This window comes from Oncorhynchus nerka, linkage group LG9b (genome assembly GCF_034236695.1).
Source record: "Oncorhynchus nerka isolate Pitt River linkage group LG9b, Oner_Uvic_2.0, whole genome shotgun sequence".
Lineage (NCBI taxonomy): Eukaryota > Metazoa > Chordata > Actinopteri > Salmoniformes > Salmonidae > Oncorhynchus > Oncorhynchus nerka.
The window spans coordinates 47,498,760-47,517,418 of record NC_088424.1 but is presented as its reverse complement, the minus strand read 5'-3'; the positions used below and the strand labels follow the sequence as shown (position 1 = coordinate 47,517,418).

Sequence of the window (18,659 nt, the reverse complement as noted above, 5' to 3'; positions counted from 1 at the left end):
TTTTAAAAGCCTGGTATATTAATTTAAGTATAATTGAATATAGACCACATGTAGAAGTCATTACATCTGATTTGTAATATCAATAAAGACATGTCCCTCTGTGATATCTAGGAAGATTGTAACCCACCTAAAAACCCAACATATCTCACAAGTTTTCACCATCATTGTAAATCCCTAGTTATTTTTGTTTCTTTGACAACGTTATTTCTGAAGATGATCACTTATGTCATGTGATTACTGATGAGTGTGTACCTCTGTCCCTGTTACGTGAACTCAACTCTTGTTTTAATGTGGTGAAACTTCGATGTTTTCAAAAACATTTATATGAAGAAACATTGAACATCTAATAGTCAAATCGTAGTGTAAAGTAGGTGAGCTGGTTCTATTATCAGGTGAGCTGGTTCTATTATCAGGTGAGCAGGTTCTATTATCAGGTGAGCTGGTTCTATTATCAGGTGAGCAGGTTCTATTATCAGGTGAGCTGGTTCTATTATCAGGTGAGCTGGTTCTATTATCAGGTGAACTGGTTATATTATCAGGTGAACTGGTTCTATTATCAGGTGAGCTGGTTCTATTATCAGGTGAGCTGGTTCTATATCAGGTGAACTACAGAACCAACCCAATTCATGAATGATATACATAGGCTACAGAACCAACCCAATTCATGAATGATAAACTATAGGCTACAGAACCAACCCAATTCATGAATGATATACTATAGGCTACAGAACCAACCCAATTCATGAATGATAAACTATAGGCTACAGAACCAATCCAATTCATGAATGATAAACTATAGACTACAGAACCAACCCAATTCATGAATGATATACTATAGACTACAGAACCAACCCAATTCATGAATGATATACTATAGGCTACAGAACCAACCCAATTCATGAATGATATACTATAGACTACAGAACCAACCCAATTCATGAATGATATACTATAGACTACAGAACCAACTTAATTAATGAATGATAAACTATAGGCTACAGAACCAACCCAATTCATGAATGATATACTATAGACTACAGAACCAACCCAATTCATGAATGATATACTATAGGCTACAGAACCAACCCAATTCATGAATGATAAACTATAGGCTACAGAACCAACCCAATTCATGAATGATATACTATAGGCTACAGAACCAACCCAATTCATGAAAGATAAACTATAGGCTACAGAACCAACCCAATTCATGAATGATAAACTATAGGCTACAGAACCAACCCAATTCATGAATGATATACTATAGGCTACAGAATGATATACTATAGGCTACAGAACCAACCCAATTCATGAATGATAAACTATAGGCTACAGAACCAACCCAATTCATGAATGATAAACTATAGGCTACAGAACCAACCCAATTCATGAATGATATACTATAGGCTACAGAACCAACCCAATTCATGAATGATAAACTATAGGCTACAGAACCAACCCAATTCATGAATGATAAACTATAGGCTACAGAACCAACCCAATTCATGAATGATAAACTATAGGCTACAGAACCAACCCAATTCATGAATGATAAACTATAGGCTACAGAACCAACCTAATTCATGAATGATAAACTATAGGCTACAGAACCAACCCAATTCATGAATGATAAACTATAGGCTACAGAACCAACCCAATTCATGAATGATAAACTATAGGCTACAGAACCAACCCAATTCATGAATGATAAACTATAGGCTACAGAACCAACCCAATTCATGAATGATATACTATAGGCTACAGAACCAACCCAATTCATGAATGATATACTATAGGCTACAGAACCAACCCAATTCATGAATGATAAACTATAGGCTACAGAACCAACCCAATTCATGAATGAACCAACCCAATTCATGAATGATATACTATAGGCTACAGAACCAACCCAATTCATGAATGATAAACTATAGGCTACAGAACCAACAATTCATGAATGATAAACTAATTCATGAATGATAAACTATAGGCTACAGAACCAACCCAATTCATGAATGATAAACTATAGGCTACAGAACCAACCCAATTCATGAATGATAAACTATAGGCTACAGAACCAACCCAATTCATGAATGATAAACTATAGGCTACAGAACCAACCCAATTCATGAATGATATACTATAGGCTACAGAACCAACCCAATTCATGAATGATAAACTATAGGCTACAGAACCAACCCAATTCATGAATGATAAACTATAGGCTACAGAACCAACCCAATTCATGAAGAAGGCCAGAACCAACCCAATTCATGAATGATAAACTATAGGCTACAGAACCAACCCAATTCATGAATGATAAACTATAGGCTACAGAACCAACCCAATTCATGAATGATAAACTATAGGCTACAGAACCAACCCAATTCATGAATGATAAACTATAGGCTACAGAACCAACCCAATTCATGAATGATAAACTATAGGCTACAGAACCAACCCAATTCATGAATGATAAACTATAGGCTACAGAACCAACCCAATTCATGAATGATAAACTATAGGCTACAGAACCAACCAATTCATGAATGATTCATGATTCATGATATACTATATATGGATAAACTACAGAACCAACCCAATTCATGAATGATAAACTATAGGCTACAGAACCAACCCAATTCATGAATGATACAGAAAACCCAATTCATGAATGATAAACTATAGGCTACAGAACCAACCCAATTCATGAATGATATACTATACAGAACCAACCCAATTCATGAATGATACTATAGAACCAACCCAATTCATGAATGATAAACTATAGGCTACAGAACCAACCCAATTCATGAATGATAAACTATAGGCTACAGAACCAACCCAATTCATGAATGATAAACTATAGGCTACAGAACCAACCCAATTCATGAATGATATACTATAGGCTACAGAACCAACCCAATTCATGAATGATATACTATAGGCTACAGAACCAACCCAATTCATGAATGATAAACTATATGATTCATGAAAACTATAGGCTACAGAACCAACCTAATTCATGAATGATAAACTATAGGCTACAGAACCAACAGAACCACCCAATTCATGAATGATAAACTATAGGCTACAGAACCAACCCAATTCATGAATGATAAACTATAGGCTACAGAACCAACCCAATTCATGAATGATAAAAACTACAGAACCAACCCAATTCATGAATGATAAACTATAGGCTACAGAACCAACCCAATTCATGAATGATAAACTATAGACTACAGAACCAACCCAATTCATGAATGATAAACTATAAATCTGATCCTTTTTATACACCCCGTTAAGACAACACAGAACCATAAGCACAGCATTGAAATCAGTGTGTTTGCTCTGTAGTAAATCCTGATTGATGTACAGCATGGGGATTGTCAGGCATTCATTTACAGTGGCCTGGTCTATGTTATCCTCTATAATCTTCGCTGACTTCCATTTCCTGTCCACGCAACGCCTAACACGTGTTTACGGACGATCTCTAATCGGTCGTCGTAGTGACGAGCTAAGAGCAAATCACATCAAGTGTACTGGCGTCTTCAGCCAGCAGCACCTCTGGGGGGTCAAATGTCACAGGCTGTGGTCCAAATGGAACCCAATGGTAGGACCACAAGCCAGTCAGAGATACGTGTTGTGTCAAGGTAATTCACTGATTAGTAATACTGTATTTTTCACCAAAGAGGTCCTCTATCTAACACCTTCAAGGCTCAACTGAATCCTTCCGTAGTGTCCTCCTATTGATGTACACCTAGTCTATAGTGTTAATGATGTACACCTAGTCTATAGTGTTATTGATGTAGATCTAGTCTATAGTGTTATTGATGTACACCTAGTCTATAGTGTTATTGATGTACACCTAGTCTATAGTGTTATTGATGTCTATAGTGTTATTGATGTACACCTAGTCTATAGTGTTATTGATGTACACCTAGTCTATAGTGTTATTGATGTAGACCTAGTCTATAGTGTTATTGATGTACTCCTAGTCTATAGTGTTATTGATGTAGACCTAGTCTATAGTGTTATTGATGTAGACCTAGTCTATAGTGTTATTGATGTAGACCTAGTCTATAGTGTTATTGATGTAGACCTAGTCTATAGTGTTATTGATGTAGACCTAGTCTATAGTGTTATTGATGTAGACCTAGTCTATAGTGTTATTGATGTAGACCTAGTCTATAGTGTTATTGATGTAGACCTAGTCTACTTTACTCTCAAATATTTTCCATTTTAATACCTTTATATTAGAAGACAGGACAATGACCACATTGTACACCGTGTTACATTGGTACCTTGACAGTAATGAGTTGCAATAGAGACAAACATGTTTGTCTCAATTCCACGATATTTACTTACAATAACAATGTGCTTTAACGGATAAGGTTTGCTGGTCTCATTTCAACAGCTGCATTTGAGAGCACTTTGTCTACCTTGGGAAGGGCTGTGTTGCAAGAGTTTGGCAAAATGGCAAAACCTTCCCAATAACTGGATGGCAAAGACCTTTTCTGAGCCCGGATCGTGTCTTTGGACAAGATTTTATTTTCTGGCTGTCCGTTAGTGAGCAGTTTGCCTACGAAATAGCCAGATCGCAATCAACAAACCCTATTAAAGTTGAAGTGGAATAGTTTACAGGTGAAGAAATACAGCGTGCCTCTCGTCTCCATCTGAAATTGCACCCTAATCCCTTTATAGTGCACTGATTTTAACCTGAGCCCTATAGGGAAGGGTGCCATTTGGGACCGCAGCCCTAGTCTCTTTTCGCTCAGGCCACCACTGCTATAGCTTGCAGCTAAAGAGTTCTGAGTTCTGCCTTCCAACGTGCCAACGGGGTCCCCCTTGGGACAAACAAAATAAATTGCTCTTCTTCTTGTTTCTAAACAGAGAAAATTAGCCCAAATGTTTCTATGATTCAACTACGTTTAGCATAATTTACGTTCAAACAAAGAACACCCACATCAGTTCGAAACCTGGCCTCAAACCAGCATGAAAAAATACCTGTGGTGGTGAGAGTCTTAATGCTAATGAGCTAAATGCTAACCCTTCACTTGGAGTGTATGGTTAAATGCAAAAATAGCTGTCTGGCTGTCCATACATGCAGGCATTGTATCTGGGATTAGTGCTTGAGCCTAATTGAGAACCAATAACAGAAAAAGCTGAACATTGAGAATTATTAACTACATTTATTAGACAGTCATTAGGCTACATGTTCTGTCCTCTTTCAACCCTGGATTAGCTTCAACTAGCGATAGCTAGCTTTCATTAAGATGTGGATGAAACCAACTGAGGAAAAAAGGGATCTTCTGACCTGGAGGCACATGTCTAAACAATCTGTTTCAGTCACCATGACAATCCTGATGTTCACATCAAAGGCTATGCTGGGGCTATTGTCTCGTCAGATTGCAACAGCATAGCATAGCATAGATAGATAGCATAGCATAGCATAGCATAGCATAGCATAGGATAGCATAGCATGCTGCTCATAGTTTCCATAGGCCTCACAGCCACCTGCCTGTGGTAAAGCTGGGTTAACAGCTAAGGAGTATTATCAGTGGTCTGTTATTAGGAGTTATGAAAACGATACAGGTCCGTTTGCGGATATCGTTACGGGGCGGCAGGGTAACCCACCCACCAAACCCTTGAGCTGACAAAGTACAAAGCTGTCGTTCTGCCCTTTTTAAAGGCAGTTAACCCACTGTTCCTAGGCCGTCATTGAAAATAAGAATTTGTTCTTAACTGACTTGCCTAGTTAAATAAAGGTAAAATAAAAATAAATAAAAATGTCTGAACGCCTCCAAGCTAGATGTGATCCAGAGTGGAGCAGTGGTGTAAGGCACTGCATCTCAGTGCAAGAGGGGTCACTACGGTCCCTGGTTCGAATCCAGGCTGTATCACAGTGGTGTATGGCACTGCATCTCAGTGCAAGAGGGGTCACTACGGTCCCTGGTTCGAATGCAGGCTGTATCACAGCAGTGTATGGCTGTATCACAGTGGTGTATGGCACTGCATCTCAGTGCAAGAGGGGTCACTACGGTCCCTGGTTCGAATCCAGGCTGTATCACAGCGGTGTATGGCACTGCATCTCAGTGCAAGAGGGGTCACTACGGTCCCTGGTTCGAATTCAGGCTGTATCACAGCGGTGTATGGCACTGCATCTCAGTGCAAGAGGGGTCACTACGGTCCCTGGTTCGAATCCAGGCTGTATCACAGCGGTGTAAGGCACTGCATCTCAGTGCAAGAGGGGTCACTACGGTCCCTGGTTCGAATCCAGGCTGTATCACAGCGGTGTAAGGCACTGCATCTCAGTGCAAGAGGGGTCACTACGGTCCCTGGTTCGAATCCAGGCTGTATCACAGCGGTGTAAGGCACTGCATCTCAGTGCAAGAGGGGTCACTACGGTCCCTGGTTCGAATTCAGGCTGTATCACAGCGGTGTATGGCACTGCATCTCAGTGCAAGAGGGGTCACTACGGTCCCTGGTTCGAATGCAGGCTGTATCACAGCAGTGTATGGCTGTATCAAAGTGGTGTAAGGCACTGTATCTCAGTACAAGAGGGGTCACTACGGTCCCTGGTTTGAATCCAGGCTGTATCACAGCGATGTATGGCACTGCATCTCAGTGCAAGAGGCGTCACTACAGTCTCTGGTTCAAATTCAGGCTGTATAACAGCCATCTAAGGCACTGCATCTCAGTGTAAGAGGTGTCACTACAGTCCCTGGTTCGAATCCAGGCTGTATCACATCCGGCTGTGATTAGGAGTCCCACAGGGCGGTGCACAATTGGCCTATTGTTGTGTGGGTATTTGGCCCGGGTAGGCTGTCATTGTAAATGTGTTCTTAACGGACTTGCCAAGTAAAACAAAAGTTACATTTATAAACATATCAGATAAATATCAAGGCATTGTTAAAATGGAAGATTGATATTTCTTGAAGCATGTGTTTACTGCTAAGGTACATTGTCAGATGCTCAGTGTGATGTAATACGAGCTGTATTTGGCCAATTTGCTCTTTAATTTATGTTAGGAACGGATGGCATAAAATACTTCCTGGATGCCTCAGAGATACCGTCGATCAATTAAATTCAGAATTCCTATTTCTTGACTTTCTGACGTTTTGCACCACATTAATTCCCCCACCCCCACCCCCCCCACCCCATAATCCTGGTCCTCCGATGACTCAAAACGAGGAAACAGAAACTCACGGACAGCTACGTCACAAACAACCTCCCATATCAACAAATAAAGATAGAAATATAACTTATAGAAGCTATCCTTATGCTCTCTCGTATAACGGTCCTATTTAATTAAGACTCCCATGCAGACTGTGTGTCAGATTTCTTCTCCTCTTTAAGGGGAAAAAAAGTCACACACACAACTGCCATTTTAAAGTCACACACATTACTGCCATTTTGAAGTCACACACACAACTGCCATTTTGAAGTCACACACAACTGCCATGTTGAAGTCACTCACAACTGCCATGTTGAAGTCACACACAACTGCCATTTTGAAGTCACACACATTACTGCCATGTTGAAGTCACACACAACTGCCATTTTGAAGTCACACACAACTGCCATTTTGAAGTCACACACATTACTGCCATGTTGAAGTCACACACAACTGCCATTTTGAAGTCACACACAACTGCCATGTTGAAGTCACACACAACTGCCATGTTGAAGTCACACACACAACTGCCATTTTGAAGTCACACACATTACTGCCATGTTGAAGTCACACACAACTGCCATTTTGAAGTCACACACAACTGCCATGTTGAAGTCACACACAACTGCCATGTTGAAGTCACACACAACTGCCATGTTGAAGTCACACACACAACTGCCATTTTGAAGTCACACACAACTGCCATGTTGAAGTCACACACACAACTGCCATGTTGAAGTCACACACAACTGCCATGTTGAAGTCACTCACAACTGCCATGTTGAAGTCACACACAACTGCCATTTCCCTTAACACCATCCAGGGCTCTACCAAGGCACAGAAAGCCAAGTACTCCTGTTATATGGTCTATAAAACAGTTCACCATGTATGAAAGAATCGTATGAAAAGGGCAAATAAAGAAACTGGTTTCTGAAGAAACAATTAACTTTACGACCACTAGCATTACTCACTGCCAGTAGGCTCCAATGCATGCTGGTATCACTGAGACCTGTTATAAAACAGAATCTGTCCAAATGGTTGAGAAAAAACTTCAACAGCACTAGATTCTGTGGTTGTCACCACAGACAACATCACATCTGTACGTGAGCATGAAGCTAATGTGGAGTCTAGGGTAGGACGTCTTCGTAAATAAGAATATGTTCTTAACTGACTTGTCTTTAAAATAAAGGTAGAAATATATATATATATAAATAAATAAATAAATATGAAATCTCTTGTCAAGATCAAGAGAAACAGATAATCGATCCTTTATGTACATAGCTGATACTATCTACTTTACATAGCTGATACAATCGATTTTACATAGCTGATACAATCTATTTTACATAGCTGATACAATCTACTTTACATAGCTGATACAATCGATTTTACATAGCTGATACAATCTATTTTACAAGAGAGACCTGTCCCAAGAAGGCATCAATCCAACATGTATTGCATACCATAGGTACATACATAATATCCCCAGAAGAGCAATGGCCAATGTCCTCTTTACCTCAAAGACCTGTCCCACGAAGGAATACATTCAAGAATCATTGTAAAACATACCAAATATAAAACCACAGAGCGTTTAGACGTTGTGCCGCAAAATGGCAGCCGTGCAATCCACCGAATACAGCGTCATAGCAAGCAATGGTCATCGTCCTTACCTCAAAGACCTCTTCGTCCAGAATCCTGGTTCCGAACACGGTGATGCCGTCAGTGTTGATGGCCGCCCCGTCGCTCCTCTTCAGCGGCCTGCTCAGCTTCTTCTTACAATCCACAATGATGGTCACACTCTTCTTCTCCACACTGATGGCCACGCGATGCCATCTACACATGGACAGAGGAGGGAGTGGGTTAAAGAAACCTGATTATTATTACAGTCTGGAGTAGTCAGAGATAATCTACAGTCTGGTGTAGTCAGAGATTATCTACAGTCTGGAGTAGTCAGAGATAATCTACAGTCTGGAGTAGTTAGAGATAATCTACAGTCTGGTGTTGTCAGAGATAATCTACAGTCTGGTGTAGTCAGAGATTATCTACAGTCTGGTGTAGTCAGAGATTATCTACAGTCTGGAGTAGTCAGAGATAATCTACAGTCTGGAGTAGTCAGAGATAATCTACAGTCTGGTGTAGTCAGAGATAATCTACAGTCTGGTGTTGTCAGAGATAATCTACAGTCTGGAGTAGTCAGAGATAATCTACAGTCTGGAGTAGTCAGAGATAATCTACAGTCTGGAGTAGTCAGAGATTAACTACAGTCTGGAGTAGTCAGAGATAATCTACAGTCTGGTGTAGTCAGAGATAATCTACAGTCTGGTGTTGTCAGAGATAATCTACAGTCTGGAGTAGTCAGAGATCATCTACAGTCTGGAGTAGTCAGAGATTATCTACAGTCTGGAGTAGTCAGAGGTTATCTACAGTCTAGTGTAGTCAGATAAAATCTACAGTCTGCTGTAGTCAGAGTTAATTTAGAGTCTGGAGTAGTCAGAGAAAATCTACAGTCTGGAATAGTCAGAGATAATCTACAGTCTGGTGTAGTCAGAGATAATCTACAGTCTGGTGCTGTCAGAGATGGTCTACAGTCTGGAGTAGTCAGAGATAACCTACAGTCTGGAGTAGTCAGAGATTATCTACAGTCTGGAATAGTCAAAGATAATCTACAGTCTGGTGTAGTCAGAGATAATCTACAGTCTGGTGTTGTCAGAGATAATCTACAGTCTGGTGTAGTCAGAGAAATTCTAAAGTCTGGACTAGTCAGAGAAATTCTAAAGTCTGGACTAGTCAGAGATAATCTATAGTCTGGTGTAGTAAGAGATGTCAGAGAGATGCCAAGAAAGGTGAAAACTAGGTTGGTCTTGATGAAGGTAATTTGTTCTTCTCAGAAAGAGTACTAGCTAGATAAAGACTAAAACGATAAAACTCACTCTACTTTACTTTAAGGTCTGGAAGACAGATACATACCAATGCTACGTTTCATTTTGCTGTAGACAATTGCTCCAGACACATTTTCGCTTAACGTTTCATATTAGCAAAGACCTCACTGTCAGAATATTCATTTTAAAGTTAAGTAATTTATGAAGCTCTGTTATTTTGATGGTTTATTGCAGTGCAGACAGCTGTAAATATTTTGGCAAAAACAGACTGTCACCAAAATGCTGCCAAATAAATAATTGGGCAACTCAAAAGACAGCCATCTCGCAGTTATATTCCTTATGTTATCAATCACTAAACAATGAAGTATATAAATCGAATAATTGTTCGTTTTCAGTGCTTTGCTTGGGTCTGCTGAGAAGCCTTAAATACAGAGACTCAGATCTGGTCGGCCATCTTGTTAAACATGACATGTGTGGAGTGTATCAACAGTAAGAACGCGGTAAATCCACAGACCCTCTCATAGACCCCCAGAACACATGAGTCAGTCATGGTCACATGACGAACTTCAAAACTAGTTTCTGCCTTCGACCCAAGAGAGAATGTCCTCTTTGTCTAAGACAAAGAGGGAGACGCGGGTTCATATCCCGTGGGTTACAAATGTACAGTACTCCTTGTATAACATCACGGCTTAGTGAAAGGTCAAACTTCAGTTATTTGCCACAGGAAATAGTAACCCAAACCTTGTCTGTAACAGAAAAGGCCTTGCTTTGTGATAGAGTAGTGATGAGATTCTCAGGTGTCTCAGACTTCACTTACTTGCCGTCAGCGAGGTTGATGGATCTGAACAGTGGGTAATCCTCTGGGGAAGGTTTCCCATGTTGGTCTTCGTACAGGAAGACAGGAGAGCGTCCCACCTCCACACCCAGCTGCTGGACCCCCTGCTCGTTATACACAGACAGCAGGAAAGACTGTCTGCCTGCCTTGGGCTTGATGGTGAACATCACTGAGAAGTCCTCTGGGAACACTCCTCCTGGTGAGAGGGGGAAAAAAATAACAAAACAAAATAAATAATCATATTTGATTGGTTCTGTTTATTTGGATACCCAATTAGCTGTTACATTGTCCAACTCCTCGATAATCATCAATGTGTCGGGGTCAGAAGAGAAGATAGTAGAAGAGTTAGATTAGAGGTGGGCGCAGTAATATGACATCATCGTACATGCTGAGAGACTTCCTGAGAAGTCCTCTGGGAACACCCTACCGGAATAGGTAGGACAGGTTAGCTACAGTAGCTTTGCAATATGACGTCATGATAGACGGAAGCTATAGAGAGTTTAGAGGTGGGCGCGGTAATATGACATCATCAAACACAGGATCGTTAAAAGAGGTTAAATGTGGACGTGGTAAAATGACATCATTATACACAGAAGTGTCATGCCGTGTTCAAAACAACGGGGAACTCTGAATAATACGAGTTAAAATCATGACGTCGGGGATCTTCAAGTCAGAAAGTCAGAGCTCTAGAAATAGGCCCGAGTTCCCGAGTTGAAAATCCGAGTAGGATGACCGTTTAAATAGATTTTTCCCAGTCAGAGTATTTTTTTTCCCCCAGAGTTCTCAGTTGTTTTGAACTTGCCATCACAGACTATATCGGTGGACTCAGTAATATGACATCATTTAGCTCAGAAGAGTTAGAATGGTTCGAGGTGGATGCGGTAATATGACATCATTTAGCTCAGAAGAGTTAGAATGGTTCGAGGTGGATGCGGTAATATGACATCATTTAGCTCAGAAGAGTTAGAATGGTTCGAGGTGGATGCGGTAATATGACAGCATCATAGTATATTCTGGGAGACTTCCTGATAATATACAGTACATCAACAATAACATAATTCAAGGCCTTTTTTTCCCACCCATCCTTGAGATATACCCACAATTAAATGATCATGTCCATCTCATGGACTGCTAGCTCTTTCATCCATACGTTTGTCTACTTACTTGACAGGGGTTATTTTACCCCAGCTACATCCTTTAGGCTACCAGACAAAGTGGAAGGGTAAGGCTGTTAAAATGACAGATTGTGCCTTTAATTGTATCCCATATATTAGATAAAAATAACTTAACCCCCAGTTTAAATGTGACCTTTGTTGCCGGGTACTTTAAGAATTTATAACAACAGCTGGCTAATCTTGAAAGAGTCAGAAGTGATCTAATCGCACATACATTTGACAAGACGTGTGAAAGATAACATTCCTAACAAATGTAGTTCTTCAACCATCCAATTTTTATTTTAGAATTTATGTCACCTTTATTTAACCTTTATTTAACTAGGCAAGTCAGATAAGAACAAATTCTTATTTACGGTGACGACCTAACAACGGTGACGACCTAACAACGGTGACGACCTAGCAACGGTGACGACCTAACAGGCAGAAAGGCCTCCTGCGGGGACGGGGGCTGGGGTTAAAAATGACAAATATAGGACAATACACACATCACGACAAGAGAGACAACACAACACTACATAAATATAGGACAATACACACATCACGACAAGAGAGACAACACAACACTACATAAAGAGAGACCTAAGACAACAACACAACATGGCAGCAACAAATGACAACACAGCATGGTAGCAACACACAACACAGCATGGTAGCAACACAACATGACAACACAGCATGGTAGCAACACAACATGACAACACAGCATGGTAGCAACACAACATGACAACAGCATGGCAGCAGCACAACATGGTAGCAGCACAAAACATGGTACAAATATTATTGGTCACAGACAACAGCACAAAGAGCAAGAAGGTAGAGACAACAATACATCACACAAAGCAGCCACAACTGTCAGTAAGAGTGTCCACGATTGAGTCTTTGAATGAAGGGATGGAGATAAAACTACTTCCTACCTACATCCCTTTTAATCGAGTTTAAAGACGAAAAAATAATAATTGGCTACTGGTGATGTCATAATAGCTGAAATGTTCTCCTCAGACAGAGCGCTCTATGGCAGAATGCTACCATTACCAATCCCATGGGATACTCCACTCCACCCATTCCATTCAAACCTATTTGACAGAAATGTCCAGTCTTTAATACCAGTAAGGCTTCAAAGGCAAATATTTTCGGCAAATAATCACAGAAATCTCATTGTTAATGTAATCTCCGGCTATTTTCTGCCTTGATTTTTTCCCCCTTTGCTGTCTGGCCAATTTGACAAAGAACCAACACTCACTCACTGGTAAAATGACTTTAACAAGCATCTGTTCCTAGTGAAGTTGTATACCGTATCTTTCCATTACGGGGCAAGTAGGCAACTAGCATCTTAAAACTGTCGATCTTTTTCAACCAGAAAGAGGGCACACGAGCAGGTCCTAAAATTAACACCCTTTTAGATTTTGGCACTAGTGGTATTCACTCGCATTTGTGAATAAAAATAGTCAATTATTATCACATAGCTAAATAAATGCTGCAGTAACTGTTTTCAACATATTTCTGCCGTTTTGTTTTATAACTGGCAAAGGCATCGAACAATGTCAAAGAATCCTGTGTACTAAATACAGTTGAAGTCGGAAGTTTACATACACCTTAGCCAAATACATTTAAACTCAGTTTTTCACAATTCCGGATATTAAATCCTAGTAAAAAAGCCCTGTCTTAGGTCAGTTCTGATTATCAATTTATTCTAAGAATTTGAAATGTCAGAATAATAGTAGAGAGAAGCAAGTATTAAACAAATCAAAATATTTTATATTTGAGATTCTTCAAAGTAGACACTGTTTTCCTTGATAACAGCTTTGCACACTCTTGGAATTCTCTCAACCAGCTTCATGTGTTAGTCACCTGGAATGCATTTCAATTAACAGGTATGCTTTGTTAAACGTTAATTTATGGAATTTCTTTCCCACTTAATGTGTTTGAGCCAATCAGTTGTGTTGTATCATTACTTTAAGACACGAAGGTCAGTCAATCCTAAACATTTCAAGTTTCTTCAAGTGCAGTCGCAATACCATCAAGCACTATGATGAAACTGGTTCTCATGAGGACCACCACAGGAAAGGAAGACCCAGAGTTACCTCTGCTGCAGAGGATAAATTCATTAGAGTTACCAGCCTCTGAAATTGCAGCCCAAATAAATGCTTCACAGAGTTCAAGTAACAGACACATCTCAACATCAACTGTTCAGAGTGTGAATCAGGTCTTCATGGTCGACTTGCTGCAAAGAAACCACTACTAAAGGACAGCAATAAGAAGAGGAGACTTGCTTGGGCCAAGAAATGGACATTTGACCAGTGGAAATCTGTAATTTCAAATTTCTGATTTTGATGGTATGGGGGTGCTTTGCTGGTGACACTGGTATTGGCCCTATACTTTGGTATTTACTCTTTTCCTACATTAAATTTCGCAATTACACCAAAGGGCATTTCACCTTTTACACATTGCATGTAAACTGTGTATGTGCTGAATAAAATGTGATTTGATTTTGAAGGGATAGCACTGATAAATATCACTGAATATATCTGTCATCAACAGGTTAGAAGTACTATTGCAACTAACGACCACGCTCCTATAATCCTGTTTAGTACTGTGTATGAACTTGTACACAGTCAGCAGTTTAGGATAGTACCACTATGGAAACACCATGAAAGAGCTTTCTGTCTCTCCAAATGGATTCTGTCCTAAAACAATAAATTATTTCTCACATCAAGCCCCCACCAGTGCTGGTCACCAGACCTCTGCTTCGTCTCCCTCCTAGTCTGGCATTCCTAAATGGTACCCTGTTCCCTATGTATTGTAGTGCACTACTTTTGATGCCAGGGCCCATAGGGAATAGGGTGCCATTTGGGACACTCCCTATGACTCAGTGTGCTGTGTGATTTCAGTGAGAAAGGAGACGAAGAAGAAGAAAACCCGTCCCGTTAACTTCCTGCCAAATGCGTAGCGCTAGTCTGGGGTCCCAAAGCACTAGAGGGGAAAAAAACATCACTTTACGAGACAAACTCGATATAACAAAATGCATAAATCCTGTGTGTGAGAAATAAGAGGACGGTCTAGAGTGAGTGGTAAATACGTGTTCATAGTGTGTGTGTGTGTGTGTGGTGCATGGGCGTGCGTGCGTGCGTGCGTGTGTGTGTGGGAGACTACAACTTTAGATAGCTGACCACTACACAAACTTACCAATCTAAAAACTATTAGCTGACATTGAGTGACTGATAAAACAAGAGGAAAACTATTAGCTGACATTGAGTGACTGATAAAACAAGAGAAAACTATTAGCTGACATAGAGTGACTGATAAAACAAGAGGAAAACTATTAGCTGACATTGAGTGACTGATAAAACAAGAGGAAAACTATTAGCTGACATAGAGTGACTGATAAAACAAGAGGAAAACTATTAGCTGACATAGAGTGACTGATAAAACAAGAGAAAAACTGCTGATGCAAAACTACATTTCTAAAATGGCACCTTGTGTATTCTACTATTCTACCTAGCAACAGTAAAAAATAAAATGGATCAGCCCATCCCTGATCTACGGGGGAGCAGTTAGGTCACCTGGAAAGAGTTGCATGCTGGGAGCGCTGATCTGGGCCTGCTTCCCCACGCGGAAGGCTATGTCAGGTTTAGATCCTCTCCGGTGAGAGCAGAAGCCCGTGACTTTACGGACGCCATCCGGAGAGCTGTGGAAGTCCAGAGCCTTGAGTACATCCACTGGGTCAGCTGTGAACAGAGGACAGGGACAAGTGTTTAGTATTTTCACAGGGCGATAGAGAAGCGTAAACATTTATTCAAATGGTAGCAGTATAACAAATATATTGTATTTGTCGATTGAGTACATAGAGTAAACGTAGGAATTTTTTATAAAAACACAAGACCCTAAAAGACCCTAAAGCTAGTATGTGACCAATAACATTTGATTTGATAATATATTTGAAAATATCTTTGATCTAACATAGTAGATCTAGCTTTAAAGGGTAATTCCGCCACTTTTCAACTTCATCCTCTCCAGCAACATACCCGTGTCTACGTATGTGAAAACGGGGGCAATTACTATGTAGAAAGGGAGAAAAAAAAAAGGAAAGGAAAAAAAGTTATACTCGATGACATCATCATAAAAAATAAAATAAAAAACATTTAAACAGTGATTTTCAAACACTGAGATTCACAGGGAAAATACCCTCCTTCTGGTTAGAAACTCGTTGCAGGTTTTGAAAATCACAAGTTTTTTTAAAAGATTATAGAAATGCATTGTTTTCACACATGGTGCTGGAGATAATGCTGCTGCTCCAGTTTCAACTGTTCTGCCTGTGATTATTATTATTCGACCATGCTGGTGATTTATGAACATTTGAACATCTTGGCCATGTTCTGTTATAATCTCCACCCGGCACAGCCAGAAGAGGACTGGCCACCCCACATAGCCTGGTTCCTCTCTAGGTTTCTTCCTAGGTTTTGTCCGTTCTAGGGAGCTTTTTCCTAGCCACCGTGCTTCTACACCTGCATTGCTTGCTGTTTGGGGTTTTAGGCTGGGTTTCTGTACAGCACTTTGAGATATCAGCTGATGTAAGAAGGGCTATATAAATAGATTTGATTTTAATTTGATTTGATAATGAATATAAGGTTGAAAAAGTGGCTGAATTGCCTTTTAATCTCAGGGGGCAAAAGCACAGAGATTCCCTTACATGTAATGCTATGGGTTGTGGTATACCACAGAGTCATCACTATACTTTAACATTGCAATAGAGCAGGTACACTCAATTTTTAAATTGTTTAATTTACCCAGGCAAGTCAGTTAAGAACAAATTCTTATTTCCAATGACGGCCTAGGAACAGTGGGTTAACTGGCCTAGGAACAGTGGGTTAACTGCCTTGTTCAGGGGAACAGTGGGTTAACTGCCTTGTTCAGGGGCAGAAAGACATATTTTTTTGACGTTGTCAGTTCGGGGATTTGATCTAGCAACCTTTCTATTACTGACTCAACACTCTAACCACTAGGCTACCTGCCGTCCCAACACTCTAACCACTAGAATACCTGCTGGTTACTGACCTAACACTCTAACCACTAGGCTACCTGCTGGTTACTGACCCATCACTCTAACCACTAGGCTACCTGCCGTCCCAACACTCTAACCACTAGAATACCTGTTGGTTACTGACCCATCACTCTAACCACTAGGCTACCTGCTGGTTACTGACCCAACACTCTAACCACTAGGCTACCTGCCATCCCAACACTCTAACCACTAGAATACCTGCTGGTTACTGACCCAACACTCTAACCACTAGGCTACCTGCTGGTTACTGACCCATCACTCTAACCACTAGGCTACCTGCTGGTTACTGACCCAACACTCTAACCATTAGGCTACCTGCTGGTTACTGACCCATCACTCTAACCACTAGGCTACCTGCCGTCCCAACACTCTAACCACTAGAATACCTGCTGGTTAGTGACCCAACACTCTAACCACTAGGCCACCTGCTGGTTACTGACCCAAGACTCTAACCACTAGGCTACCTGCTGGTTAGTGACCCATCACTCTAACCACTAGGCTACCTGCTGGTTGCTGACCCATCACTCTAACCACTAGGCTACCTGCTGGTTACTGACCCAACACTCTAACCACTAGGCTACCTGCCATCCCAACACTCTAACCACTAGAATACCTGCTAGTTACTGACCCATCACTCTAACCATTAGGCTACCTGCTGGTTACTGACCCATCACTCTAACCACTAGGCTACCTGCCGTCCCAACACTCTAACCACTAGGCTACCTGCCGTCCCAACACTCTAACCACTAGAATACCTGCTGGTTAGTGACCCAACACTCTAACCACTAGGCCACCTGCTGGTTACTGACCCAAGACTCTAACCACTAGGCTACCTGCTGGTTACTGACCCAACGCTCTAACCACTAGGCTACCTGCTGGTTACTGACCCAACGCTCTAACCACTAGAATACCTGCTGGTTACTGACCCAACACTCTAACCACTAGGCTACCTGCTGGTTACTGACCCAACGCTCTAACCACTAGGCTACCTGCTGGTTACTGACCCAACGCTCTAACCACTAGGCTACCTGCTGGTTACTGGGTGGGGGGAGAGAGGGAGGGAGGGAGGGAGGCTGGGGGAGACTGAGGGAGACTGGGGGGAGAGGAAGGGAGGGAAAAATAGGTAGATAGAGAGAGTGTTTCTGATTACTAGGACTTTGGAGAGGGTCTGGCATAGTGAGGTTGAGGTTTTAATGGCAGTTTAACACTGCTGAGAACCTTTTATATTAATGGAACTGAACGACTGCTGTTTGTCCTTCACTCACCCAGATACTGACCTCATCCTCCTGGTGAGGTGTTTACCAGATGGCCTTCCTCCTTCACCTCTCTCTCTCTCTCTCTCTCTCTCTCTCTCCCTCTCTCTCTCCCTCTCTCTCTCTCCCTCTCTCTCTCTCTCTCTTTCTCTCAATTAGAAAAAACTGACTGGATGCAAAGACAAGAGGTACTCTCTTATATATCCCACCCTCCCCTGAGGGTCAAAGAGATATACAGTATGATTATGGGGAATGTAAAGCAGCCTAATAGATATACA

The 18,659-nt window shown here is 41.0% G+C and overlaps 1 protein-coding gene across 1 annotated transcript in view; it reads right to left on the bottom strand.

Moving 5' to 3' along the window:
• Positions 1 to 18,659, bottom strand: part of LOC115114042 (collagen alpha-1(XI) chain-like) — a 193,322-nt gene that overhangs the window by 154,061 nt on the left and 20,602 nt on the right. The window contains exons 2-4 of the mRNA XM_065013638.1: positions 15,630 to 15,794; positions 10,877 to 11,090; positions 8,851 to 9,013 (exon numbers count right to left, since the gene is read on the bottom strand). Of these exons, the coding sequence (XP_064869710.1) occupies positions 8,851 to 9,013; positions 10,877 to 11,090; positions 15,630 to 15,794 (542 nt within the window). The remainder of the gene's footprint in view (positions 1 to 8,850; positions 9,014 to 10,876; positions 11,091 to 15,629; positions 15,795 to 18,659) is intronic.